General features: G+C 49.0%; 2 protein-coding genes across 6 annotated transcripts; both read left to right on the top strand.

Annotated features, from left to right (window-relative positions):
* The first annotated feature begins 90 nt into the window (after positions 1 to 90).
* Positions 91 to 4,111, top strand: asb14b (ankyrin repeat and SOCS box containing 14b). 5 transcript variants are annotated; one of them, XM_056589733.1, is made up of 10 exons: positions 91 to 209; positions 818 to 978; positions 1,080 to 1,132; positions 1,248 to 1,379; positions 1,468 to 1,626; positions 1,728 to 1,973; positions 2,266 to 2,440; positions 2,542 to 3,079; positions 3,227 to 3,344; positions 3,465 to 4,111. In XM_056589733.1, exons 2-10 carry the CDS (start codon positions 857 to 859, stop codon positions 3,638 to 3,640), a joined length of 1,719 nt encoding a protein of 572 aa, XP_056445708.1. In that variant the 5' UTR covers positions 91 to 209; positions 818 to 856; the 3' UTR covers positions 3,641 to 4,111. The 5 variants fall into 5 exon arrangements, with proteins under 5 accessions (XP_056445708.1, XP_056445715.1, XP_056445700.1 ...); XM_056589725.1 differs by having other exon boundaries at positions 92 to 209; positions 773 to 978; positions 3,191 to 3,344; positions 3,465 to 4,110; XM_056589712.1 differs by having other exon boundaries at positions 93 to 209; positions 3,191 to 3,344; positions 3,465 to 4,110.
* Positions 4,112 to 4,772: 661 nt separating this feature from the next.
* tasorb (transcription activation suppressor b) lies at positions 4,773 to 21,750 on the top strand. Its single transcript, XM_056604787.1, has 23 exons — positions 4,773 to 5,202; positions 6,647 to 6,792; positions 8,204 to 8,296; positions 8,414 to 8,486; positions 8,789 to 8,880; positions 9,975 to 10,109; positions 10,232 to 10,356; positions 10,488 to 10,519; positions 10,965 to 11,067; positions 11,375 to 11,478; positions 11,763 to 11,872; positions 12,162 to 12,234; positions 12,360 to 12,434; positions 12,570 to 13,436; positions 14,140 to 14,453; positions 14,820 to 14,922; positions 15,079 to 16,112; positions 17,499 to 17,621; positions 18,004 to 18,163; positions 19,483 to 19,591; positions 19,769 to 19,947; positions 20,075 to 20,209; positions 20,486 to 21,750. Exons 1-23 carry the CDS (start codon positions 4,893 to 4,895, stop codon positions 21,748 to 21,750), a joined length of 5,760 nt encoding a protein of 1,919 aa, XP_056460762.1. The 5' UTR covers positions 4,773 to 4,892.
* The last annotated feature ends 2,328 nt before the right edge of the window (positions 21,751 to 24,078 follow it).

Raw genomic sequence — 24,078 nt, 5'->3', positions numbered from 1 at the left:
TCCTGTGTTAAAAATGAACATGCATGTCATTGCAATAGTAGCTGCAGTATTGAGTAGGTCAAATGCAGAGTCTGGCTGCCTTGGCCCAGTCCTGATGTATTTATAGTTGTGGTGTTATATATTTATACATAGGTATGTTTCTGACTTGTGAAGTCCATTGGTTCTTCTGTTGTCAGAGAGACCGAAAGCACAGAGCCTGCGGACTGAAGGTAAACACAACAATATAAAATGTATTAATTGAGCAATGTATTATGCATTGAACAACATATGGGCATCGTAGTTTGAATTTCATGCTGTCGAATACTTATATTTATCTTGGAAATGTATGAATTTTCATGACACTTGACATAAATATAATAGAATGTTGTCTCATTCTGTGCCATTTTAACGTCTTTTGTTATTACTCTCTCGATGTTAACTTGGGTTTGCATTATGCAAAAGTAATGTTACATGACACCAGCAATGTAGTTTACTAGATGGCGGGAGGCAGCCATGCCTTCAGATGGCTAAACAAGTGCTACAGAATATCATACAACAATAAGAATATTCTATATTTAAAAAATAATAATGCAAAATGTCTCACAATACTGTCTACAGTTGGAGTGCTAATAGATTAAGATCAAATGTATATTTTTCTTAAATTGTATACATCATTTTAACGAGTCAACAACAATAATTGGAACAACTACAGCAGGACCTCCACTGTGTTCAGATGTTCTGTCTATGTGTGTCTTACTGGTTTTGTGTGTCTTACTGGAATGTTATAAAACAGCTCACGGTCTCGAGGATAGTGTTTAACTGCCATCTCTACTGTCAGTCTAAATTTGACATCGGAAGACATTCTGAAGGATTATAGATGAACAGAGAAAAAAAACATGACGATAACTACGACTCGGACTTGGATGAAGACGAGGCGACGCAGTACATTATCGAACAGAGTCTGATTCAATATAGAAAACTCAAGGGCTTGAGTCCCGGGTAAACCTCCAAATCGTCCACACAAATACCTTATATTCTACATTGTGCATAGCCTTGTTCATCTACTCAATATGTTCTTTCTGATGTGTGTGTCCCTCCAGTGATCTGAAAGTCAGTGAAGATCCGGAGGAACTCTTCAGAGCAATTAAGGAAGGTAATCTCAAACTTGACACACCCATGAATGACTCAAATGTCATTGATTAATTTCCAGTCGTTACTATCGTATTACCCTTCTGAAATCAATGCCACCCTCATACGTCTGTCCATAGGCGATGAGGAAGCACTGAAGAGACTGACAATACAGCCCAAAGCTCTGTCGAAAGTGGACGAGCGAGGGTGGATCCCTCTGCATGAGGCTGCAGTGCAGGGAAGTCGAGAAATACTGGAGGTTATCTTCTCAGGTACGGGCTATCATGGCCCTGATGTATTCCATTCAGCTGGATTCACTTACAGGACAGATTGATCCATTGTTTGGTGCTTTGCTGGCAGGATCCTCTCAGGGAGCTTGCCAGTGTCGGACACTTAAAGGTGAGACACCACTGTTCCTGGCAGTGGTGTACGGCCTTCGGGGCAACGCTACCTTTCTGATCCAGAATGGGTGCGACCCAGACCTCCAGAACGATGAACAGGACTCTCCTTTAGTGGCAGGTGAGGTTTGTATGTTTCTATGCACAGTTAAGTCTATACAAGGGCTGAAAAGCAGCAGGTTTATGCACTGATTTCTGATCCTTATTGGGTCTTATTATCAGCTATTCTAAATGATCAGTACGACTTGGCCACACTGCTGCTACGCTACAACGCTAACGTGGACCAAACGGGACCCCTGGAACGGACGGCGCTGCACGAGTCGGCCTTCTTGGGGCTTGAGAACTTTGTGCATTTGCTCCTGGAGTCTGGTGCTAACCCCAATGCATTTGACATCAAGAGGAAAACTCCACTGGCTTTGGCCGTGCAGAACGGACACCTGAATGTAGTGGAGATCCTTCTCCAGAAAGGTAGTCATGTGTAATGTCAAATTCGTTTTCACTTAAACACATAATACAGTCCTCCAACAAATTATGCACAACATGAGTTTTCATGTGTGTATCACTGTTTGTGTGTGTGTGTGTGTGCGTGCGTGCGTGTGTGTATGTGTGTGTGTGTGTGTGTGTGTGTGTGTGTGTGTGTGTGTGTATGTGAGCGTGCGTGCGTGCGTGCGTGCGTGCGTGCGTGCGTGCGTGTGTGTGTGTGTGTGTGTGTGTGTGTGTGTGTGAGTGTGTGTGTGTGTGTGTGTGTCTGCGTTTAAAGGAGCCCATGTGAACTACGGATCTGAGTCGGAGTTCGGCACCGTCCTGTTCGATGCCGCAGCCTCTGGGAACCCCGACATAGTCTCCACACTCCTGGACCACGGAGCAGACGCCAACATAGCCCTGGACAGCGGACACCTGCCCATCCATCGGACAGCCTACCATGGACACATACTGTGAGAAATGAACCATTACCGTCTAGTTTTCCCCCATACACACGTATGATGTACGAGTCATAACGCTGTCCCACACAAAATGCCCTCTCTGTGGGTCTCAGTGCACTGGAGCAGCTCATCCCGGTGACCAAGATGGAGGCGGTGAAGGAGAGCGGTATGAGTCCCCTCCACTCTGCGGCGGCGGGGGGCCACGCCCTGTGCATCGAGGCGCTGCTCCGCGCGGGCCACGACCCCAACACCATGCTGCACCAGCGGGTGCGCCGTAACTATGACGACGAGCGGCGCTCCGCCCTGTACTTCGCCGTGGCCAACAACGACTTGCAGTGCGCGCGGCAGCTGCTGGAGGCCGGTGCCATGGTGAACCAGGACCCCGTCAGCTGCCTGCAGGTGGCCCTGAGGCAGGGCAACTACGAGATGATCAACGCCCTGCTGAAGGCCGGGGCCAACGTCAACTACTACTCCCGCGTCAACAGCACCCACTTCCCCTCGGCGGTGCAGTACGCGCTGAAGGACGAGGTGATGCTGCGGATGATCCTGAACCACGGCTACGACGTGAAGCGCTGCTTCGACTGTCCCTACGGCGGCGGTTCCCATGACTACACGCCGTGGACTTCCTCTTCGGTCGTCAAAGACATGATGGTGAGATGAAAGCCGAGACTACGTTTATTTGCAGACCGCTTTAGTGCTTTGTTCCTCAGCCCTGTGTGTGTCTCTTTGTCTGCGTCCTGTTTGTTGTTGTTTCGGGTCCAGTTCTGTGAGGTTATAACGGTTCACTGGCTCAAGCAGCTCGCGGGCCAGGTGGTGCGTATGATGCTGGAGTACACGGACCATGTGTCGTTCTGCACAAAGCTCAGGGACACATTGCAGGAGCAGAAACAATGGGAAGAGATCTGTCACATGCAGAGTGAGGGAAACCTTTGTCTTCCATTTTAAGATCCTTTTTTCGGGTCATTCACATGAACCTGCGTCATTAAAAGGGTTATTAAAAAGGCTGTTTGAACTTTAATCTGAAAATGCATTGCAGGAAACCCAAGAGGCCTGAAACACCTTTGTCGACTGAGGATAAGAGGATATCTGAGCCAACTGCGACTGAGATCCCCCGTCTTCATCAGCTATCTTCCTCTCCCTCCCAGGCTGAGGGATTATCTTCTCTATAAAGAGTATGATGTCTATGGCAGGGGCAGTATGGTTGGTCCCTAGGAATTGGAGCAACACAAAATCCTGTGATGGGATGATATGACCACTGGTGAATAATGCTGTCTGTTAATGATAGTCAGTCTAATTATGACATACTTTCTTTTGTTTTTATGTAGATATTTTTCTATAATTTTATGAAAAGGCATACACCACTTGAATAAAAAAATGTAAGGTTAGATTATGATTTACTTTCCCCAGATACATATCTATGTTGACCTTATTCCTTATCGTAATAATTATAATTGATTGCATGGTGGGGGGAGGGGATACACAGTAGGATGTGGTACGTGGTATGTTTTAATAAATGTAACCATTTGATAATGACATAGCCTACTTATTGCCTCTATTGGTTGTGTAAACACACAAATACATGATTGTAAGACAAACTGATATAGACCAAGCACATACAGCTTTGAAGGATGTTGACCCCTAATATAAGATGTACACAAAATTCAATTTGTGTGGTTTTCAGGATTTTTTCAAGGTTTTCCAATACTCTCACAGTAAAGAAAAAACTCTTCAGGCGGGCATTATGAGTCCTTGAGACAAAATGATCCAGCATATCATACAATGAAACGGTGGCGCGGCAGTATAGGTTAGACCGCGATCTGTAGCGCCCCCTGTGGTCACCGTGGTACAACACGTTTTGGAGACCTCCTTACTTCCGGTCTACATATTTAAATGACATTTCTGAGGTGCTCAGGTTTTGATTGTTTCACTTTAGGGTTTTTGCCAGAAAATCATGTTAAACAAAATTATAAATATGAATTAAAAAAAAAGTATAGAAATTGTAAAAACCGTAGAAGTAGCGCACTGCACTTATTGATTTAAGTGCAATTCTCTGCAATGGGCCTGGTTTTTATACCTGCCATCATTTTTTCAATTACTGAAAGTTAGGCGGAATAACAACAAAAACATAACAGTGGCTGGGCTTGCTTTGAAACCACACTAATAACGCATTCATAGAAAATCGAAACTGGATATGTCCACTCATTCCCGACAACTGAAGAGCTGTGCTTTACCAGTTTCGTTTTCATCGCTCCACCTCAGAGCCTGACCATGGCTCGCCCGCTAGGGGGCGTGGATGATCTCGCATGTAAACAGAGTGACAGGAGCGTGTTGCAGTGGTGCTGGAGGAGAACGCGTACGTCACATTCATAATGGCGGAGGTTGGGTGAAGAGGAAAATGTGTCTGTGAAGCGGTACTGTAAGTGAAGAGCTACATTGCCGGTGAGACGTGCACTGTCCCCATAAAATGGCCCTGAATCCCGGCGTGGAAGGGAGGAAGGACACAGAATGTACCGAAACGGACGGTATCCGCTCGGAGGAGCGCAAAGGCGTGAGGAATCTGCCGTCAACCGCCACCTCGGCCACAACCAACCAAAATGGCGATCGGATTGTATGCGAAGACAGGGTAAAGCCCGAGCAAGAAGCCCCTGATCGGCGGAGAAGTGGGCAGACAGACGTCCAGAGCTCCCACGGTTCTCCCTTACCAGGCCCCAGACCCAGAGACGAGCCGCCTCGGAAGAATTTCCAAATCCCGAGGAAAATGAAAGAACGGAAAGGTTGTGAAGACCCCACTCTATTTGTACAGGACAGAGCCTGCCGTGTCTAACACTCGGTTGCTGCATGTAGCTAGCTGGCTAGTTTTTAGCTGGCTTCGTTTGTTGTGTTAGTTTGGAAGAAAAAGCACACTTAGGTGGAGTTACATATACCTTGTTATTGCATTGTTGTTGCATTGCATCTGTGGATCGGCCTACTCTGTGCTGATGCTAGCCTTACGTTTCGCCTGGTATGTTTCGAGTAGCCCGGATACTCACTAGTTTTGCTGACCTTACTTTGCCCATGCATGTGGACATGGGAATGAGTAATACTTAGCAATAGGTCACGCGTAACGTTAGTTTTGAGTATCCGTCGATGTGTTACGACTATACACACGCGCTTAATCCTAGGCGTTTACATGAGTAGAGGGAAGTGGATAAAGTTGCACACCGCACCTAGCACCATGAGCCTTATGTGCTTACTTGATCGGACTGCTGGCTCTTGATGTCATTTTCGATGTATCTCAGATCACACACTGTCAGTGATTTACGTCTATTAGACATGCGCCATATGTTGGCCCATTATCCAATGGACTATATGATGTATGAATTGTAGTTGATGGTTTGCATTCATTGCACTGAATGAAAGACTTCATTCCATCTCCGATCTGTCTGTGCGCAAAGTTGGGTGGAAACACTGCAAATGACCATCTTCTTTTCGGTAAACATTGCCAAGCCGTATCAGGTAAAGCATTCTGATGCCGAATGTGTGTAGGCCTATGAAAGTTAGTCCCATGCTTAATTGGCAGTGTGTACTGGAGTAAAGCTGTCTACACCTCAGCATAGTCAGTATCAAAAGTTAACTTCATGAGCAGTCATGAGGGAATATATTCATGGTCCAACTTATTATGCAAAACAATTACATTTAGATGAGATATAGTAAAGTGTTTTTTAAACGCCACCTGTTGCAGTTGGCTGGTGATCTTTAATTAGGAACACTGATTGACTTTTCTCTTGTATGTCCACACACACAGCAGTAGGTCATTCTGATAATTTAAACTGTGCCCTGTGTACCGCAAACAACTCTTACAACTTAGACATCACCTTTCTGAGGAGAGCATTGGAGTTCTTCTTTACACAGAAAGCAGCTTGAAGGAATCCAGACGTGTAGCCTGAAGACATGGAACTGTGTGCCACTGCCGTGGGAATAATGTTATCAGTGTTCTGTTGTTGAACCAGTGAGTTTGATGCCTTCCTTTCAAGAGCTTGCTTGAGGCTGTGTCCTGTCTGAAAGCTCCATCTTGTCAAAGCTTATTTATGGTGAAGACACAGCGCTTAGCAGTTAACGACTTGAGGTTGGACTTTCTCCTTGTATCTATGTATCTATGGCGTGTATAAGTGTACGTGTGTGCACAACACCGCCGGTGTAGTACAGATTGTAACTTTGCTCTCTCTCTCGCGGGCGCAGGTCTGTACCAGTGCCTTCCAACCGACAGCCGGGAGTTTGAGGACCTGGTGAAGATCCTCTCCTCCTTCTACCTGGACTCCTCGTCGCGCGGGACCTTCTCCTACTGCAAAGCCAAGCTCATTCACAATGAGCTCCTGGAGAAGGAGGTAGGCCCTCCCTCACCATGGTCCCATGGCAGCAGGAGACGGTGGTTTGAGACTGTATTATTTCATGTGTTTGGAGTGGACTGTATATATAGTCCTCTGTATGGCACTGTGCATACAATGGCTGTTCAAGCTACAGACGGGTGCATATCACCTAAGATAAATAAATATTGACCGGGAGAGTCATTGCTGTTTTATTTTCAAATCTTGTTAGTTTTTGATACTTGAGACTAGGGGTGTGAACGGTTACAACTTTTTTTTTGAATGGTTACACAACCCCTATTTTTGCTTTAGACGGTAAACCGTTTTTTTATTAATTAAAGTGGACCGCAGTCGAGTTATCGAGGGATTATCAGTCTACGTCACTCCCCGCTCTACGTGCATGTCATATGCAGAAAGACGCGAGAGCGACAAGAGCCGCAATCATGTCTTGTTGTGCGTTTTGGTTTCACAAACCGTTTTAATAAGACTAATTATCCCATTTATTCTACTTCTTGTTTGCCAAAATAATAAAACAATTCAAATACTTTAATAATTGTATGTAATGTAAATAGTTATGCTTTTTCTTATTCGTATTGCATGGTTATTAAATGTATACTCTGTTTGAGTTCATCTCCCTCAAAAAGTAGTCCGCTTTAATTACGATCGATCAAACATGTTTTTGACACCTCGGAGGGCATTATCCCGGTTATACCATGGTCACTTGCCAAAGAAAAGATTAAATTAAGATCAATCATTTATATTTTCATGCGTTTTACAATCCAAATATAACGTTTTTCAACTAAATAGGAAGGACCTTAGCTAAGACTTGGCAACGGGATGTATTCTAGTACGCTGAGTTAGAGCCAGAGAGCTAATGTTATGGATTGTACATATTTATGATTCAAAATTCTCCCCAGCCTTTATACCACAGTTACTGTAGGGCAGGGGTCACCAACACGGTGCCCGCGGGCACCCGGGCGCCCACAAGGACCATACGAGGGGCCCGCAGGCCTGTTCTGAAAATAGCACAACTCATTCTTGAACAACTCTTTTCTAACCTTTTTTAAGTCATTGTTGATAATTATTGTGAGAAATCATTAACATGATCAGTTTCTTCACTTAGATGAGTATCTTTAATCAATATTAATAATAGATAACGCGGGCCTTCATAAAAGGCAAACTGAGCAAATTTGTTATTTCAGAAGAGTGTATCAAACTGGGTGCCCTTCGTATGACTCAGTACCCATGAAGTAGCTCTCAGGTTCAAAAAGGTTGGTGACCCCTGCTCTAGGGTCTATAGCAAATAACCGCGTTGTCTGATTACACGTGTACCTGTGCACACCCCTACTTAAGACTTAACACAGCGTTGCGGTTTGTCACAGCCCACACTAAACAAAGTTCTACGCTTGCTATCTGTTTTTCTGTTTGGCAGTTTATCGAAAAGCGGAGAGAGATGAAGCAGGAAGGCCGGACCGAGCAAGAGCTGACCGAGTCCTACTGCTTCCTCTATCCAGACAAATCCAAGGTTGGCCCCGAGTACAACTCTGCACTCACAACTATGAATGAGCCATGTGTCTGACCCGCAGGAGTTGGAGGCCGGTGCTGATCAGTGGTTTGACCGTTTGTTTCCCCGTGTGTCCAGCTCCAGTGGATCTGCGAGAAGGGGCTGACGGTGGGCCACTCCAGAATCACAACACTAGGAAACCCAGCCGTGGGTGAGTCACTAATCCTCTTGACCTGTAAACAAACAAGCCGGACGCGGATGGATAATAATTTCACTAAGACCATAGAAATAAAATGGACAGCAATAGTATAGGCAAATAAGTTGCTAAGCAACAGCTGACAATAATGGTTCTATTTGACATATACCTGAAGTTTGAGTCCTCGGCTCATCCCGGATACTTTGCATGGACAAGCAAATCTCCACATCTTGTTTAGAAAGAACCACCTCAACTACCAAATCATTCAATGATTAAATTCATACGTTCTTACGTTTTTATTTGTTTTGTCTTTTCAGGTGTTTATCTCTCCAAATACGCTGACTTGCTACAAATCAACCCATTTGAAGTGGGTTTCACTGGGGACATGATCGTCTTTAAAGTAATGAGGGTACGTGAGTCTCACCTAATCAGATCCACACTCAAAACTAGGGATGGGCATTTGAAGGCATATCAATATTCGAACATTTGATAATAAATTAGAGTACCAGAACTATGAAGAAAAAGAACCAATGTAGCGCACTCATAATGTAGCCTGAAGGGCTTCCGTGATCTGGCCTTCACTAAACAAATGTATTCGTTTTCCATCTATTAGTCAAATGAATAAGGAAATCAAATCCAATTGGACAATTTATTGAGCATTTTAGAAGGAAAAAAACACTCAATCAGTGTGCTGAATCGAAACGAGTTGAAACGAAACCATCCTTTTTGACAAGAATATGAATGAAACAGTATTGCATACTCAAGGCACAAACTGAAATTAGATTCAAGTAAATGTAAGTACTGGTGGGCTTGGATATCAACAGAACTCCACTTGCTGCGCATGGGCCTGCCTCGCAACATCAACAAAAATGTATTATGTGTAAGACGGAAATACAGTGTCTAAAACATTTCCTGTTAACATGGCACATAAGCCCACCTACTGCATCACTCATTCGTGTTAAAAAAACGGAGCATATCTACGTGCTCGGGGGATAGGCGGGTGCAGAGGCGATTTACAATCAAGCCCGCTGTGGAAAAGACTCCGCTGGAACGGAGGTTGCCGGTATAGCAAAGTATTTTTGCATTGGAAAGAGTTTGCATTGCACATTTGTTTCACCAATCTTGTCAAAATATTTCCACACTTAGCTTCTTTTGGTCGGCATTTCTTGTAGTGTGCACGCTGCCTGCAAGTTTAAACTATGTGATGCGCAAAGGCACAATCTAATGTATTTCAGTTGTTTTTTCTTTCTTTCTACTTTACATATTTTAATTAGCATTAGTATACACGTTTAATAAACGATGTGTAATTAATATAGCTAATGAATCATATTGAATTAGCTTTAGGCAAAAATTTAAAAAAATCTGCTACAGCTAAGGTTGAATACCCACGTCACTTCGAATATTCGAATAAACGTGCCCATCCCTACTCGAAACATGTGACCCCTCTGGTCCGAACGGTCCTGCGAGCCGTTGAACCCAGGAGTGTATTCTCTGTCCCCGCAGGGCCGATTAAAGCACATATACGAGAACATGCCTAAGAACGCCATGGAACCTGCACCAAAGTTTGACTGTCACGTTTCCAAGAACGCCAACAAAGTCACGTCACTACTGTCATACCGCGCCTTCGAGCACACGCAGGTAAAGGAATCGCGGTCACGTCGACGGCGTGCACCCCGCACATCTCTGTGTGATGGAGGTTGTGTTGTTCTTAGCTGCTCTTATGAAAACAATGTTTCGCGTCTTTCGTCGTTGCCTTTCAGCAATACTACTTTGAGTTTGCGTTTGATGAGATCAAAGCGCGGCCGAGGCACATCTGTCCGTACGCCGTGGTTTCCTTCCAGAATAAAGGCAAGGAGGTCGGGTCTGTGCCCTCTACTGTACACAGGTATGTCTTGAGCGTAGCGCTGTATTGGCAGGTTAGAAACTTAATGTTTGTGTACGTTTGTGGAGAATGTTGCACCAGAATTTGTAAAAGCCAAAAATCTCTTTTGCCCCCCCTGTTCCTTCACCTGGAAGGTTCAACACGATACCCCCCGAAGTCCGAAGAGGTACGTTGCTGCTCATTGATCTCTGTCCACTAAGTAATAGTTTAGCTCCTCCACTAGCAAGAGCATGGGCCTCTATGGATCACTATGACAGCATGCCGCTATGTAAACACATGTATACTCTGGCTTGGAGAGTTCCGCTAACCGTACTAGTTTCAGCGCTCAAATGAAAGAAGCATGCAAATGTTTCTTAAGATTGGCTACAAAAGTTGGTGTCAAATTTGACACAACATTGCAAAACATGAATCGCTTGCAACAAGTAGTAAAAACATATTGAGACTTTTCACTTATAATATATTTTTAAGCAGGTTTTCAAGCAGGTTTTGGCGTAACGTAAAAAATAACCGATTTGTTCCAAGGTGTTGTTGAGCTAATCTCTCAGGTGACCACTCAGTTGGGGCTGTGTTCTGTTGGTTTCCCCTGTCCGATCTTTGACCTGTGTGAACAGGGAAGTGCTACTTGGTGTGGAGCGGCCTGCTGGTAAACAAGGGCCAGGAGCTGTTCCCTCTGTGTCTGCGCTCTTGTGGGCGACCCTACCTGCCTTTCAAACTGTGAGTAACTCCCCCTACAACCCCAGCTTAGCACCACAACTACACCTACACTGCTGCTGCTGCATCTAATGGCACAGATCCTCTCGCTGTTATTCCTCACTGCAACCATCCTGTTTGATTTGATGTATTTAATTGCATCAGAAAACGTCTCGCACACATTAAAAGACATCAAAAACACAATATAGTCCAGGACTTATTTCCATTGTGGTCCTCGATTGTGGTTCCTTTTGTAAGGCTACTAGCCTTTACGGCTACGTGCCCCTGCTAACAGGCGCTTCTATGTTGTGTCTGTGGTTTGTGTTGACAGGCCTGAGAGGCTGGAGGTGAGTCAGGGCATGCAGCTGGACCAGGTGAAGAGGAAGATTCCCTCGGTGCTTTTCTCGTGGGACTCGTACAACATTTCGCGGGAAGGTCGGTGGAACGCTAAGCCCTGTTTTTGGCTCTAGTTTCTAATGTTGCGTCCCGTTACTGTATTTTTAACCAAGTGTGAAGCTTCTGTAAAGTGATGAGGAAAGGGGAAATGTTTATGCGTCAACTAGATGGACACTTCTACCTTTTATAGTTAAGCTAACAAACTCAATGGCACTCTTGATGCTAATGGGTCGGTTGTTCACTTCAGATCAATCCGTGGTGGTCCGCTCTGATGACACCATTTCAGATCCCCTCTTCTAACATGCTTTTTAACTGCCCCCTAGTGCTGAAGTTCGGGATGTCCTGCAGCCTGTTTGATGTGGTGGACGGGAAGGGGAAAGGGGCCAGCGGCAGCCTAGCGGGCCTGATCCACAAGCTGGAAAGAGACAGGATGGTAAGGAAACGCAAGTAAAAGTGCTGTCAGTTGGAGTCGGCGTAACTGTAGAGAAAGAAACCTGGTGAGAAACAGGTTTTTCCTGCTTAAAACCTAATGATCCGTTGTCTTGTTTATGTTGAAAGATCTTTAAAGATCTTTTAATCAGGCTAAATTGCCATGGGTGGTTTAATGTCTGCTAATTAACTGCTTTGTAAACCGGACTGCTTTGTTGTCGCTTGTGACTGTTTCGTGGAAGACCCTCCCTAAAGGCGTACTGCTGACTGCTGTTTCCCTGTCCATTCTGTAGGTGCTAGTGAAGCCCTTGCACGACCGGGGCTTCCTCTTCCTGTTGTCTTCGGCACAGATGGTCAACAATAAAGGTGTGTTGAAGACCCTAGCCTAGACGCACTCCTTCCTATTCCGCCCCTACCCCCGATCCCCACACTTGTCTGCTGTGTCTGTGACAGAAAATTGAGAGAGCTCCGCTCTGTTTTTGCTTTTCCAGAACCACGGGGGCGTTTTGAAAAGAGCCTTCAGGCATTGTTCATCTTTCAAGAGTCAAGGATGGTGGTCAAGTATTGTAAGTATTCATCTATGCCCATCCATCCATGCACTTCTCTTTTGCATTAAGCATGGAGGGGGAACACGGTCAGCGCTCGCTTTGTAAGTGGGGTTTATCATAACACTGTGTCCTCTCGCTCTCTCTCTCTCACAGCGTCCAGACTATGCGAGCCCGAGGCCCTCTCGGTGGACACCAAGCCCGCTGGCCTGTCGTCCGTGCTGCCGTTCTTCCCGGCGCTCCACTTCTCCCTGTTCAAGCTGCGGCCCCACCCGGGCAAGGACCTGAGCTCGTCGGTGGAGCGCCACTCCAACGAGTACCTGGCCCGCATGGAGAGCGGCACGGGGCGGGCCTTCATCCTGCCCGAGTACAAGCAGAACCTAGACGAGCGCACCAACATCCACCCCGCTCCCCGGACCAAGCCCAACCTGGACGCTCTGCTGCGCAACTACGTGCACAGCCCGGCCACCTACGTCCTCCCCCTGAAGAAGGCCAAGGAAATCGTGGAGAGGTCGCAGACCCCCCTTCCCCCCGTGGAGCCCCCCGCCCTCGCCCCCGTCCCGGTGGAGTACAGCCCCGTGTCGGATTGGGGCGGGTCGGACCGGGGCTCGGACCGCGTGGACAGCAGGCCGGCGGAGGTGCCGTCGCAGGACAGACCGCCCCCCGAGAGGACGCCGCTGGACAGGCCGCGGCCGGAGGGCAGCCGCAGGCGGGCGTCCGGGGCGGCCCAACCCAACGGGGGTGCATCCCAGCAACCGTCCCTGCCGGACCCCCAGGCTCTGGCCCAGAAACAGCGGATGTCACAGGACGAGTACGACAAGGAGAAGATGAAGCAGCTGCTGAAGCTGATTCAGCTGCACAAGAAGGCGCTGGTGAAGGAGCCGGCCAAGGGGCCGGGGGAGGGCAAGGAGGAAGGCAGCTGGGACCCCCTGGGGCTGAAGAGGAGGCTGGAGGCGGAGGACAGGGGAGGCGTCAACAAACGCCAACGCGCAGACCCCCTGAGCAACGGAGAGTCTAGCAGAGGTGAGGGAGGCGCTCCGCTGGCAGTGTTTACTTTCTGGGTTCGCTCTGTTTGATATGTTGAAAATATAGCTGTGGATGTTTTCGAATAACTCGTTTTTTAAATCTCAATCCTACGAACGTTGGATTAGACAAACAGAGCCCGCGCGCCCCTCCCTTCCACGTTTCGTGCATCCAGTAAAAACGATCATGAACGCAGCGCAAAACGCCGCACCACCCACCCCTTGTCGGTGATTGGTTAGAATACTATTTATTTTGAGTGGTCGGTAGTACCATTTGTTTTTTTGTGCGATCTCTGAGCATAGGCTGCCTACAGAGACGCGGTTTTTTGACGGCCTGCTCATGGGGCGGGCAGCTAGCGGATCGTGAGGAAAGAGCAGATGAATGTTCTAATTTTTCGGCCTAGATCGCTGATACAATCTTTCAAGCTAATTCTTGAGGTAAGGTTAAAGCTAGACTAGGCAATTTGGGGAACCATGGTCGATTTATGAAGTATCTAACGAAAATGATCCCACGCCTCCCTCAGACCTCCCTCTATCACCAACCCCCCCACATGACTAGCTCACCAGCTTTAGCGATGCGTCTGAGACTCCTATGTTATGCTCTTGCATGTAACGAGAATTTCAACTAACATGACAAAATGCTTCTAAATAAGCCGCCTGCGCTGCCTTGTAACGTGTGCGTGTGGACGTGTGTGCTGCCCCAGGCCCCCAGGCGGAGGACCCCCTGGAGGAGGCGGGGCAGGGCTACAACCTGATGGCGGTGATGGAGAGCATGGGCATCTACGACACGGACCTGCGGGCCACGCGCGCCAACGCCCACGGCTCCTCGGTGGGCGAGACCCAGCGGCTGCTGAAGATCCTGCTGGCCACGCTCAACAAGGCCATGTCCCAGGGCGGCGCGGCGGAGCCCGCCAGCGCCGGGGAGACGTCCAAACAGGAAGTAGGAGCTCGGAGGGAGCCGGTGCCCCCCGACCCGGACCTGAGGAAGGCCGGCGACCCCCCCACCAACTACGCAGAGGTGAGGGCCGCCGGGGGGGTGGTCGTCCAGTGAATCCATGGGGGTTTATTTCAGCTCATTCAGATCCCTTAGATGACCACATGGCTGAGGTCTATGGGAGTTGGGCTCATTACATAGTATATGAGGGCAGCTGTGCTTCAGCCGTGAGGAACTATGACGGATATTCACTTTGACTAATATAACAACTGACAGACAGACAAACAAACTATTGATTAAGGGTTTGAGTATTCTGAGTCCTCATGGCAGTGGGGACCAAACTGACTATAAAGCAGGATTACTTGACTACTACGCTGATGGCTATTGATGGTGAAGATGATGGTGAAGATGATGATGATGATGGTGATTGTGATGTTGGAATCAACTCAGGAGGACATGGACTGCAGCTCCGGGAGCCCCTTAAGCCTGGGCTCCCCGGGGGAGCGGCCCCACACCTCCGAGGACCCAGCCTGGAGGGCCCCCGCACATGAAGGTATGCCCCCCCTCCACGCCCAGCACAACCCATCTGACTCCAGGCACTCTGTCTCGGGTTTCACACACACGATCACTGTGGCACGTTCTCTTTGGGAGCCGTTATAGTAAAACATGTGCGTCTTCCCCCCCCCCCCCCTGCACCCCACACACCCAGAAAACGCTCAGCTGTTCCCCGAGCCCCTGGGCCTGGCGGCCAGCCAGCCAGAGCTCAAAGTGCCTCCGGTGGTGGAAGTGCAGAAGGCGGCCCCCGCGGCGGTCCCCCGGCCCGCCGCTGTTCCCCGGCTGGTGGCTGCGACGGCGGTGGTGGAGGAGCCCGTGCACAGGCCCTCCATCAGCCTGGACACCATCCTCAAGCAGGAGGTGCACAGCCTCACCTCGGACATCAGGAGCCTCATGCGGGGCCAGCACATCGCCTACACCTCCCAGCTGCCCCCGCGGCTCACCCCGCGCCATTCCTGGCTGCCCAGCAGCTCCTTCTCAGACTTTGTGGTACCCTACGTCACCCCCGTCCCCGTCCAGGGACACGTCCGAGCACTGTGCGAGAAGATGGAGTGGCTGGTGCCGGCGCTCCCGACTCCGCCCCCGCCGACGCCCGCGGCCCAGCGCGAGTCGTCGTCTCCCGCCGTCGCTTCCGTGGCCGCTGTTGACGTGGCCGCTGTTGACGTGGCGGCGGCCCCCGCCTCGATCCCCACCCCTGCCCCGACCCTGACCCTGACCCCCAAAACCAAAGTAGAGCCCAAGACCCCCCTCTCCTGCTGCTCCTCTTCCTCCTCCTCCACCTCCTCCGGCTCCAAGAGCATAGCGAGCCACGGCGACAAACCGGCCGGTGCCAAAGACTTGCCGTCGACCAGGAAACAGGGGGACGCCTCCGAGGTGACCGGAGACGTCTATTCCCCCTCGCACGTCACTGACTCCCCGGGGTCCCAATCCAACCACAACTCTGCCTCAACCGCGGCGCTCGCCGGCTCCGGCCCCGGCCCCGGCCCCGGCCCCGGCCCCGGCCCCGGCCCCGGCCCCGGCTCCGGCTCCGGGTCAGACCTGCTGGCCAGCAGCCTCATCGGGCAGCTGAAGCCCGAGGTGTTCAGCAGCCTGATGGAGGTCTTCAAGGACGTCACCAAAAACACGGTCAAGTTCTACATCTACGCCAGCGAGGAGGCGGACGAGAGCGCCGTCTGCAAGGAGATCAAGGTACCCCCCCCCCTCGCTGGAATGTGGTTGTGTACGGCGCTCGATGGGAAACGAGTCGATCCGCTCTGGGTTAAAAAGCTGCATGACACTTTGAGGGAACCTGCTTGAACTATGCTGTGACCTAGATCCAACAGCGAGGGCGTGCTGGTCGTGGTGCTAATGTGAATAGATGTGTGTTTTATAGAGTTCAGTGACAATGTGTAGGGTTTGAGCCTCTTGGTGGTCACACCTCCCATCGGTGCTAGGGCAAACAAACGGGATTGCAAACATTGTCTTCTCCTCCCCGTACTTGTCTTGGCGTGACCCTCGCCCAGTTGGTACGGTCGCCAGCATTCACTCAATCACAACCAGCAGGTCGAAGCAAACAAACCTCAGCAGTTGTGACGGTTCCTCAATTCAATTAATATTACTCCTGGTTTTACCACTCTTTAGGTTGCTTCCTTGTGCATGAGCGGAGTTATTTTCGCGGAAGAATGCCTTGGGCTTGTTTGTTCCGCCACAGAGGGGCATAACTACTTCATGTGGTAGGGTTTGTGAGTGGCTGTCGTTTTATCCTCCTCTATACGTGGCAAGCACGCCCGCTGCAGTAACAGGTAGCATAAACACAAGATTTTACAGCGCATGCAACTGTAGGGAAAACTTAAATGACTAAGCTGCTTTATTTGATCAACCGCATATTAAAACTGTAATTTGTAGGTCGGGCACTATACTAGGAGTCATTTTCATTATGCTGGGCAATATTTGCTTTTCCATTTAAAAAGTAGCCTCCATCTACACAGGTGCAAATTGACTCTGGGTTTTATGGGTAGTGTAGTATTTACAGCCCTCAGTGACGGAGGCTTCTCCTTGCTCTGTTAGAATATGATCTGGATTGCACAGATGGTCTCTCGACTCGTCACTGAGAAGTTGCTTGCGTTGTGGTTTCTTGGCCAAACAGGAATCCCACTGTAAATACTTGCCTAAGACCTCCTCCAGACTGTAATATATTATGCACTGTCAGAGCAGACTCCCTTATATCTTGCCCATTACAGATCTTTTACGTGTATTATTTTATTATAATTGTATTATTATAAGCCTGTGCTGTTAGGGGACCTTTAGCGGTGCAGGCCCGAGTCTTTGAGTCTGCTGCTGTCTTTGTTTATAGAGGAGGTTGATTAATAGCCCGTTATTCTTCCAGTGCATTAATTGTTATTTATTTAGAGATCGCTCTGTTGCACTCAAATTGTCTGAGAATATACAGATTTATAAGAATATATTTCACAGACCTTGTTGGGTGACATGTACTTGTCAGTTCTCCGATTTGCCAATGTGCAGGACTATGTCTGTGCGTTTAATGTTAACTCTCATCCAAACAACAAACATGTATTTTCTCTTTCACTTGCCAAGGAGTACTTGATAAGTCTGGGCAACCGGGAGTGCAGCCCCCAGACCTTCCTAGAAAACAGCAGCTGCTTGGATAAACTACTCATCATCATCATGAATGAGGACATCGCGGCACACGTGCATAAGGTACACCCCCTCATCACCTGCCCCCCGATGTGGCCAGTTGCATCGATTCTTAATTCCCAATTCAACAGATTTGGGATCCAGTACATAGGGGTGCTATTTCAGGATCTACTCCGGTAGAAAGGGTGAGAGGCACTCGTGGCAAATTATAGAATGAAAGTAAAGTGTTGAAACAATGATGTGTTATTTATATTAGAAAAGGTTCAACTGAGCAAGTACCTAAACATTAGATAACTTAAAATAAATTCTCCCTGGATAGAGAAACGTCTATCTTGCCCTTTTGAGGGGCTAGGATTCTAAGGTCTTAAAGTGTCGCCTCAGAAGCCCTCTGAGACTGTAAGTGTAATCAACGGCTTGACTGCAACCCGTGCCGTGGCCCCTGCAGATCCCGGCCCTGGTCTCGCTGAAGAAGCTGTCGGCGGTGAGCTTCGCCGGTGTGGACACCCTGGACGACGTGAAGAACCACACCTACAACGAGCTCTTTGTCTCCGGGGGCTTCATCGTGTCGGACGAGTTCGTCCTGAACCCGGACCTGATCTCCCAGGGTACGCTAGGGGGTTTATGGAAAAGCGACGGGGCTAAACCCTCACCGATTATGACTGGGAATCAACAATACAGAGTCAACGGTGACGACGAGTGGGAGTAGAGAGGGCACCAGAGGGGGACCTCCCCCCTCCGAACGGTGGGATTTTAGAACACTGCAGGGAAGGCAAAAGAGACTGGTTCAAAAGGACATTCACTCAGGAGAGGGAACGGGAACCGACACGTCACGGCCACACCCCTGCAAGATGGCCTGGGGGGGGGGGGGGGGAGGTAACGTAGGAAAGTGCAGAAAGCCGAACCTACCCTCAGGTAGAGACAGACCACACCAGTCTCTACCCCCACGGAGCGGCAGACCGCTCGAGGCTCTACCCCCAGGTAGAGACAGACCCCCCACCCCCCCCTCATGGAAAATGAACTAGGTCACAAGGACCACCTGACCTAAAGGAAAGGGAAAGACGAGCCCCCGGGCCAGCCCAGGAAGTATGCAGGTCATACTCGACAGCAGAGTGGCAGGCACTGTTGAGGGAGCGACTACAAAGAACAGCAGAGGAGAGGGGCCAAAGATTAAAACGAACCGGGGAGCAGACTAAGTGGTCAGAAGTGCGTAACACATTGGTAGTGAAAAGAGGATGTCAATCATAAATCTTAGAATGACCGTTGGCCTAGATCGTAAATGAATGCTGAGTGCGTGAGCAGAAGGTTTTTGTATAATGGATAGGATCTAATCTCTGCAGAAAGAGCAAAGGGAGGTCAGCGCTCAGCCTTAAGTTCTTAGGCTCCAAGCCCTTTTCTTTTTGGCTCTCACCCGACCTGATCAGAATAGGAAGCATTTGTCGATTGCTTTTTTGGCTTGGTTAAAAAATTATTGAATAGGACAATATTCTTGTTAGGAATTCAAAATCTGCAACAACTTTGCACATCTTTTTGGACACAAACCTGTTTTATATTGAAATCCCAGGGCCCGATTAGTTAGAGACCGGGTAGTCCAGTGAATCTATATCCTGTCCATCCGCTGGAGGATGCACTGGGTGCGACCCGTGGTTTTCATTCAGGGCCTTAAAACTCTCAGGGAGTTTTCACGACAAAATATACATTGACCATGCCAGTCTGATGACAGACATAAATAAAGCAGGCCGACTTTTAAAATTAAAGGAACAGGAAGTAATTTACCCCTACTATTTGGCTATCTGTGAAAGGGGTGTGTTGGAAAGTCCTCGTCTACAACACTTATGAATCAAAGCAGATACACATTTTGTCACCTACAATACTACTGTAGGTCTAGTGGTCTGTACTGAGTTTCTGTTGTCTCTTTCTCCCCCAGAACGGCTACAGGCACTGCTCAAGTTCCTAGAGGACCAGAGTACCCCCGAGCAGCCCTGGCAGTGGAAGGTGCACTGCAAGTCCCAGAAGAAACTCAAAGAGATGGGGAGGTCAGTGTGAGTGTGTGTGTTTTATGTGCGTGCAAGCAGCGCCCAAAATAGCAGTGGCAGGGATCCCAAATGTCAAAGACCTCATGGACGAGGCGGATATAAATGCTCAGATTGAACAAGTGCATGTAGGGTTCGTGTGACTATCCGTTACTGAAAGGCCGACACCCCATGCCACAGGTTGAACACCAACGCCATGGCCCTGCTCAACCTGCTGACGGCCTATCAGAAGAAGCACCTGGTGGAGTTCCTGCCTTATCACGAGTGTGATGCCCAATCACGACAGGCGCCGGACTTGGACTGCCTGATCAAGCTGCAGGCCCAGCACACCCAGCAACGGCACTTGATCTTCCTCACAGGTACCCTAATCATCCTCATCATCATCATTGTCATCACAACCCCGCCCCACAAACCCACCGCTAATGGAGAGGCCGTTGTTTTGTGCACGCATCTGAATTAATCTGTGTGTGTTTGTCCTTTCTACAGAGAGACCGTTTGAGATGTTCCTTCAGTACTCCAGGAATGGAATAGTGATCGCAAGCATCGACGACATCATGAACGGTTTCCACAGCCTGATCGGCGCCATCAACCAGAACGATTTACCAACACCGCCCTCTACTGGTGGGTTGTGTGAGAAGAGAAACTCAATGCGTCAAACACTATTCTGTAGGGTTTATTATTTTCGGTTGGATGCCATTAATAATAATGGATGCATGGTGGGGCGGGACTTCCTTATGTAGCTGACACAATTCCTGGAACCCGCCCATCTTCAAACACTTTTAGTCTTTGCCTATTGGTCCTGTTGAAGCGCAGCTAACCTATTTTACTGTCTCCTCCCTCTCCCCTGTGCGTTCCCTCACCTCTCCACTCTGTGTCCCCCCCCCCCTGCTCTCCCAGTAGTGAATGATGAGTGTGTGGAGGAGGACATGTCTCTAGACTCTGACGACGGCGAGGGCCCGGTCATATCGGACTCGTCGGAGCCCGGCAAGGAGCCCCCCGCCGCGGCGCCCCCGCCCCCCCCGCTCCCGGACGCGGAGGAGTTCCGCCCCCCGCTCCCGGAGCAGCAGACCCTCTCCTCCTCCGAGGGCGGGCCCAACCTGTCCGACTACTGCCGGCTCAAGACGGCCATCTCCCAGTTCAAGGTGGCCAACCCGCAGGTCTCTGAGGCGGCGGGCAGCCTCTCCCCCGGGGGCTTCAGCGTCAACCCCCACCAGAGCTTCCTCTGTCCCCAGGCCTCGTGGGCCGGCTACACGGGGGCCTCGGGCTACAACCCCTCCCCCGCCTACTCCGGCTCCCCGTGCAGCAGCGCCGCCAACGCCGCCGCCGCCCCCAACCCCAACCCCCAGGAGCTGGACTACCGGCCCCCGGGCGTCGGTGCCGGGGATGTCCCGGCGTCGCCCCAGACCCTGCTCACCAGCATGGCCTCGCTGCCCATGGAGGTCAAGCCCCCGCCCCCGCCCCACCTCATGCTGCTGGGCCACACGTACGGCTCGGACGTCGGCGGGGCCTTTAACAACCACGCGCCCTCCGGGGGTCCTCCTCCTCCCGGCCCGCTCTACGCCGACAGCACAGGGGCCTCCGCCGGCGGCGTCCCCCCTCCGCAGGGAGACCGGACGATCAGCGGAGCCGCCGAGGCCATGTGGGGGGCGGCGCTGGCCGGGAACGCCGGCTGCGGGGCCGACGGGGGACAGCCGACAGGGGCCCACCCGGGCCCGGCCTCGCACAACAGCGGGCTCGCCACGGGCGGGGAGTGGGCTGAAACGGGCAACGGAGCCCCGGGGGGCCAGGGGGGCCAGGGGGGCCATGGGGGCAGGACAACGCTTCACTGTGCAGACGGCCCGGGAGCCGCCGTGGCTGTTCCCACAGCGGCCACCAGGGGGAGCCCGCTGGTCAGGCCCAAGATGCCTGCACACGGGGGCTACGGGAACAGGGGCGCCATGCCAGGACACATGGATCACGGGTCCATGCGAGGCAACATGGGGCCCGGTTCATTAGGGGGCTTCCGGGGGAGGGGGGCCCCACCCGGAGGGCCGTGGCCCATGCCAGGCCGAGGTCAGGAGCCCAGGGGGGGGATGGGAGGGGGACCCTGCTCTTGGGGCTATCCACCGGGGCGAGGGCGAGGACAGGAATACTACAAGGACTACACATACACACACAACTAACAGCCCTTGAGACAGACAATCACGCGGGCGTAAGAGGGGAGCCCCGACGCCAGGCTCCAGAGACTATTAGAACGTGGCTGAATGTAAATATTCACTTGTCATAAACCGTTTGAAACTCAAAACTTAGAATTCTTTTTCTACGTTAATAAAAATTGATACAGGCAGCGCCGAGTGTCCTACTGTCGTGTATACTGTACGTATGTTCTTTCCATGGTTGCTGTTTGAGACCCTGTCCAAACCACTATATTTATATTTGCCATGACATGTTATGGCCTTCCAGGTTCTTGGATTTGTCACGTACTTTCTGTTAAGTCTCAATTTTGAAGCGGTTTGTGAACAAGGGCGAAAGGCTATTTTTTTAAAGGAAATTAATTGTGAATAGTAATTCACTTTTTTGCTGTTTTTTTTTACATCCTTGGTTGTTTAAAAAAAAGTATATTAAAATAAATCCTTTCAAATTATGTGTGTGATGGATTTGATGACCGTGTCAAGCAATCCATTAAAAATCTAAACCGCTGCTCTATCAACTGTCCTCAATGTTCACTCTTATTCACACACGCAAGTACATCTCATATTGAATGTGCTTTATAGATGAACACGGATTTTGTGTTTTATTCCATCGTGTTTCTTTGTGGAGGGAATCAAAGAGAAGAGAGAGCATCAGTTATGTACACTTCAGAAGAGTGGAGTTTTAAAGATATTCTTCTCAACCTAAAATCAAACAAAATCCCTAAACCAAAAAGTCCTAGAAAAACCAAATGCTTAGCAGATACCAATACCTTCCTTATTCCACGACATTGCATTCAGGGAACATATAATCAGCAGTGCTTGTTATTGATTTAATAAGAACTTAATGACTTGACGTTAATACTTTCAACCATATAAAAACTCAATCATTTCCATTCACCCAATCATTTCAGTTCAGTTTTGTCCTCTCTTTTTAATTGCATACGTTCCCTTTGGGCCATGTTCAATGGTTCACAAAAAGTGTTAGCCTATCGTAATTTGTCATAATAGTCACTTTATTGGCTGATTGACCTTATTCATTTATTTTGGAAATGCATCCCAAAAACTATTTGACGAAGTCAGAAAGATTTCTCCCTTCCCCGAGAGTGATGCGTTTCATCAAGGCCCATCAACTGGGTGGAGCGTAGATCAAAAGGGGGTGGGACGTTGTCGTTGAGGAACTTATTTGCATACTCAGAGATTGGTGTCTGCACCAAATGTTGTTAGTTCAGGTGTCACTGCAGTGATTTGCACTTTCAATTAAATAAGTGAATCCTGGGGTTTCTTTCCTCTACTGCTGTGGCCCCCGGCAGTCTGGCTCTGCTAGTAAATAATGGACCGCCCGTGTTTCACAGTAGCCCTTCTGCCTCTGGGCAGTGGACCCGCAAATTGAACTTGGTCGAACTTTCTGCAGACTTTTCGAAGTCTACCCATTGGTGTAAGTAATTGAGAAACTAGGATCCAAAGGTACTGTGGATATGTGCAAACTGAACTTGATGACGTTCAAACGGACGCCAGAATCCGGATGAAGTTTACGTGCATCAATCAAACGGTGAGGATGACAAAACTGGGATTGTTTGAATATTATGGCGACTGAGGAGACAATTATCTTTTGATAAATAGATCATGGTATTTTAAATCTGTTCATGTTAACTTAATCTGTTCATGTTTGCTTGTCTTGCATCAAGCAGACAAGCAGTAGAATTCCACCAAATGTGTTTCAGAACAGACCAAACTATTAAAACCCTTAAACATGCTAGTTAAATTAATAACACGAATTAAGTATTGCCTCATATCTTGAATCTTTCTTTAGTATAATGTATTTTTATTATATTAGTAGAAATGCAACCTACGTCGAGCACAATCAAAATGATGAGGATGTAACACTAGAGGGCACCATCTCATGGACAATTTCTGTGGATTCTTCCCTGTGACAAGAATGCAGAAAATGGTAAAAATAAATCTTCAGTTTGGAACTATAGAGTCAATATATCCTCATCATGTGCCTGTTTTCTAAAGGAAGAATCTATTTACGCCAAATTATTTGTTTTTATATATTAGAATTGTTTATTATGATTATTGTGTATTTTTTACTTTCTATATACCGTATTTGTTTTTCTGGATAATTAAGACCTCCGTGGAAGTATTCCATCCACTGTACCTCCAATGTCAAATAGTCAGAACCCAGAACCATCCAATCAAATCTCTTCTTTGTTCAGTCCAGGCTTACTTCTGTGTGGCACCCCACCGACCTCAAAATGTCCACTAGACCTCACACAGAACAGCCATGAACCATAATGAAACCTTCTGCGATCTCCTCCA

This window comes from Gadus chalcogrammus, chromosome 1 (genome assembly GCF_026213295.1).
Source record: "Gadus chalcogrammus isolate NIFS_2021 chromosome 1, NIFS_Gcha_1.0, whole genome shotgun sequence".
NCBI classification, from domain to species: domain Eukaryota; kingdom Metazoa; phylum Chordata; class Actinopteri; order Gadiformes; family Gadidae; genus Gadus; species Gadus chalcogrammus.
The sequence above is the reverse complement of the archived record's forward strand: the minus strand, read 5'-3'. Positions and strand labels throughout refer to the sequence as shown.

Bases quoted from the DNA above. Each gene is read 5' to 3' on its own strand.
- asb14b (XM_056589725.1), top strand. From the start codon at position 857: ATGAACAGAGAAAAAAAACATGACGATAACTACGACTCGGACTTGGAT. The intron at 1,133-1,247 runs GTAATCTCAAAC...GTCTGTCCATAG, and splicing joins CTTCAGAGCAATTAAGGAAG to GCGATGAGGAAGCACTGAAG. The intron at 1,974-2,265 runs GTAGTCATGTGT...CTGCGTTTAAAG, and splicing joins GGAGATCCTTCTCCAGAAAG to GAGCCCATGTGAACTACGGA.
- tasorb (XM_056604787.1), top strand. From the start codon at position 4,893: ATGGCCCTGAATCCCGGCGTGGAAGGGAGGAAGGACACAGAATGTACC. The intron at 5,203-6,646 runs GTTGTGAAGACC...TCGCGGGCGCAG, and splicing joins GAAAATGAAAGAACGGAAAG to GTCTGTACCAGTGCCTTCCA. The intron at 20,210-20,485 runs GTGGGTTGTGTG...CTGCTCTCCCAG, and splicing joins ACCAACACCGCCCTCTACTG to TAGTGAATGATGAGTGTGTG.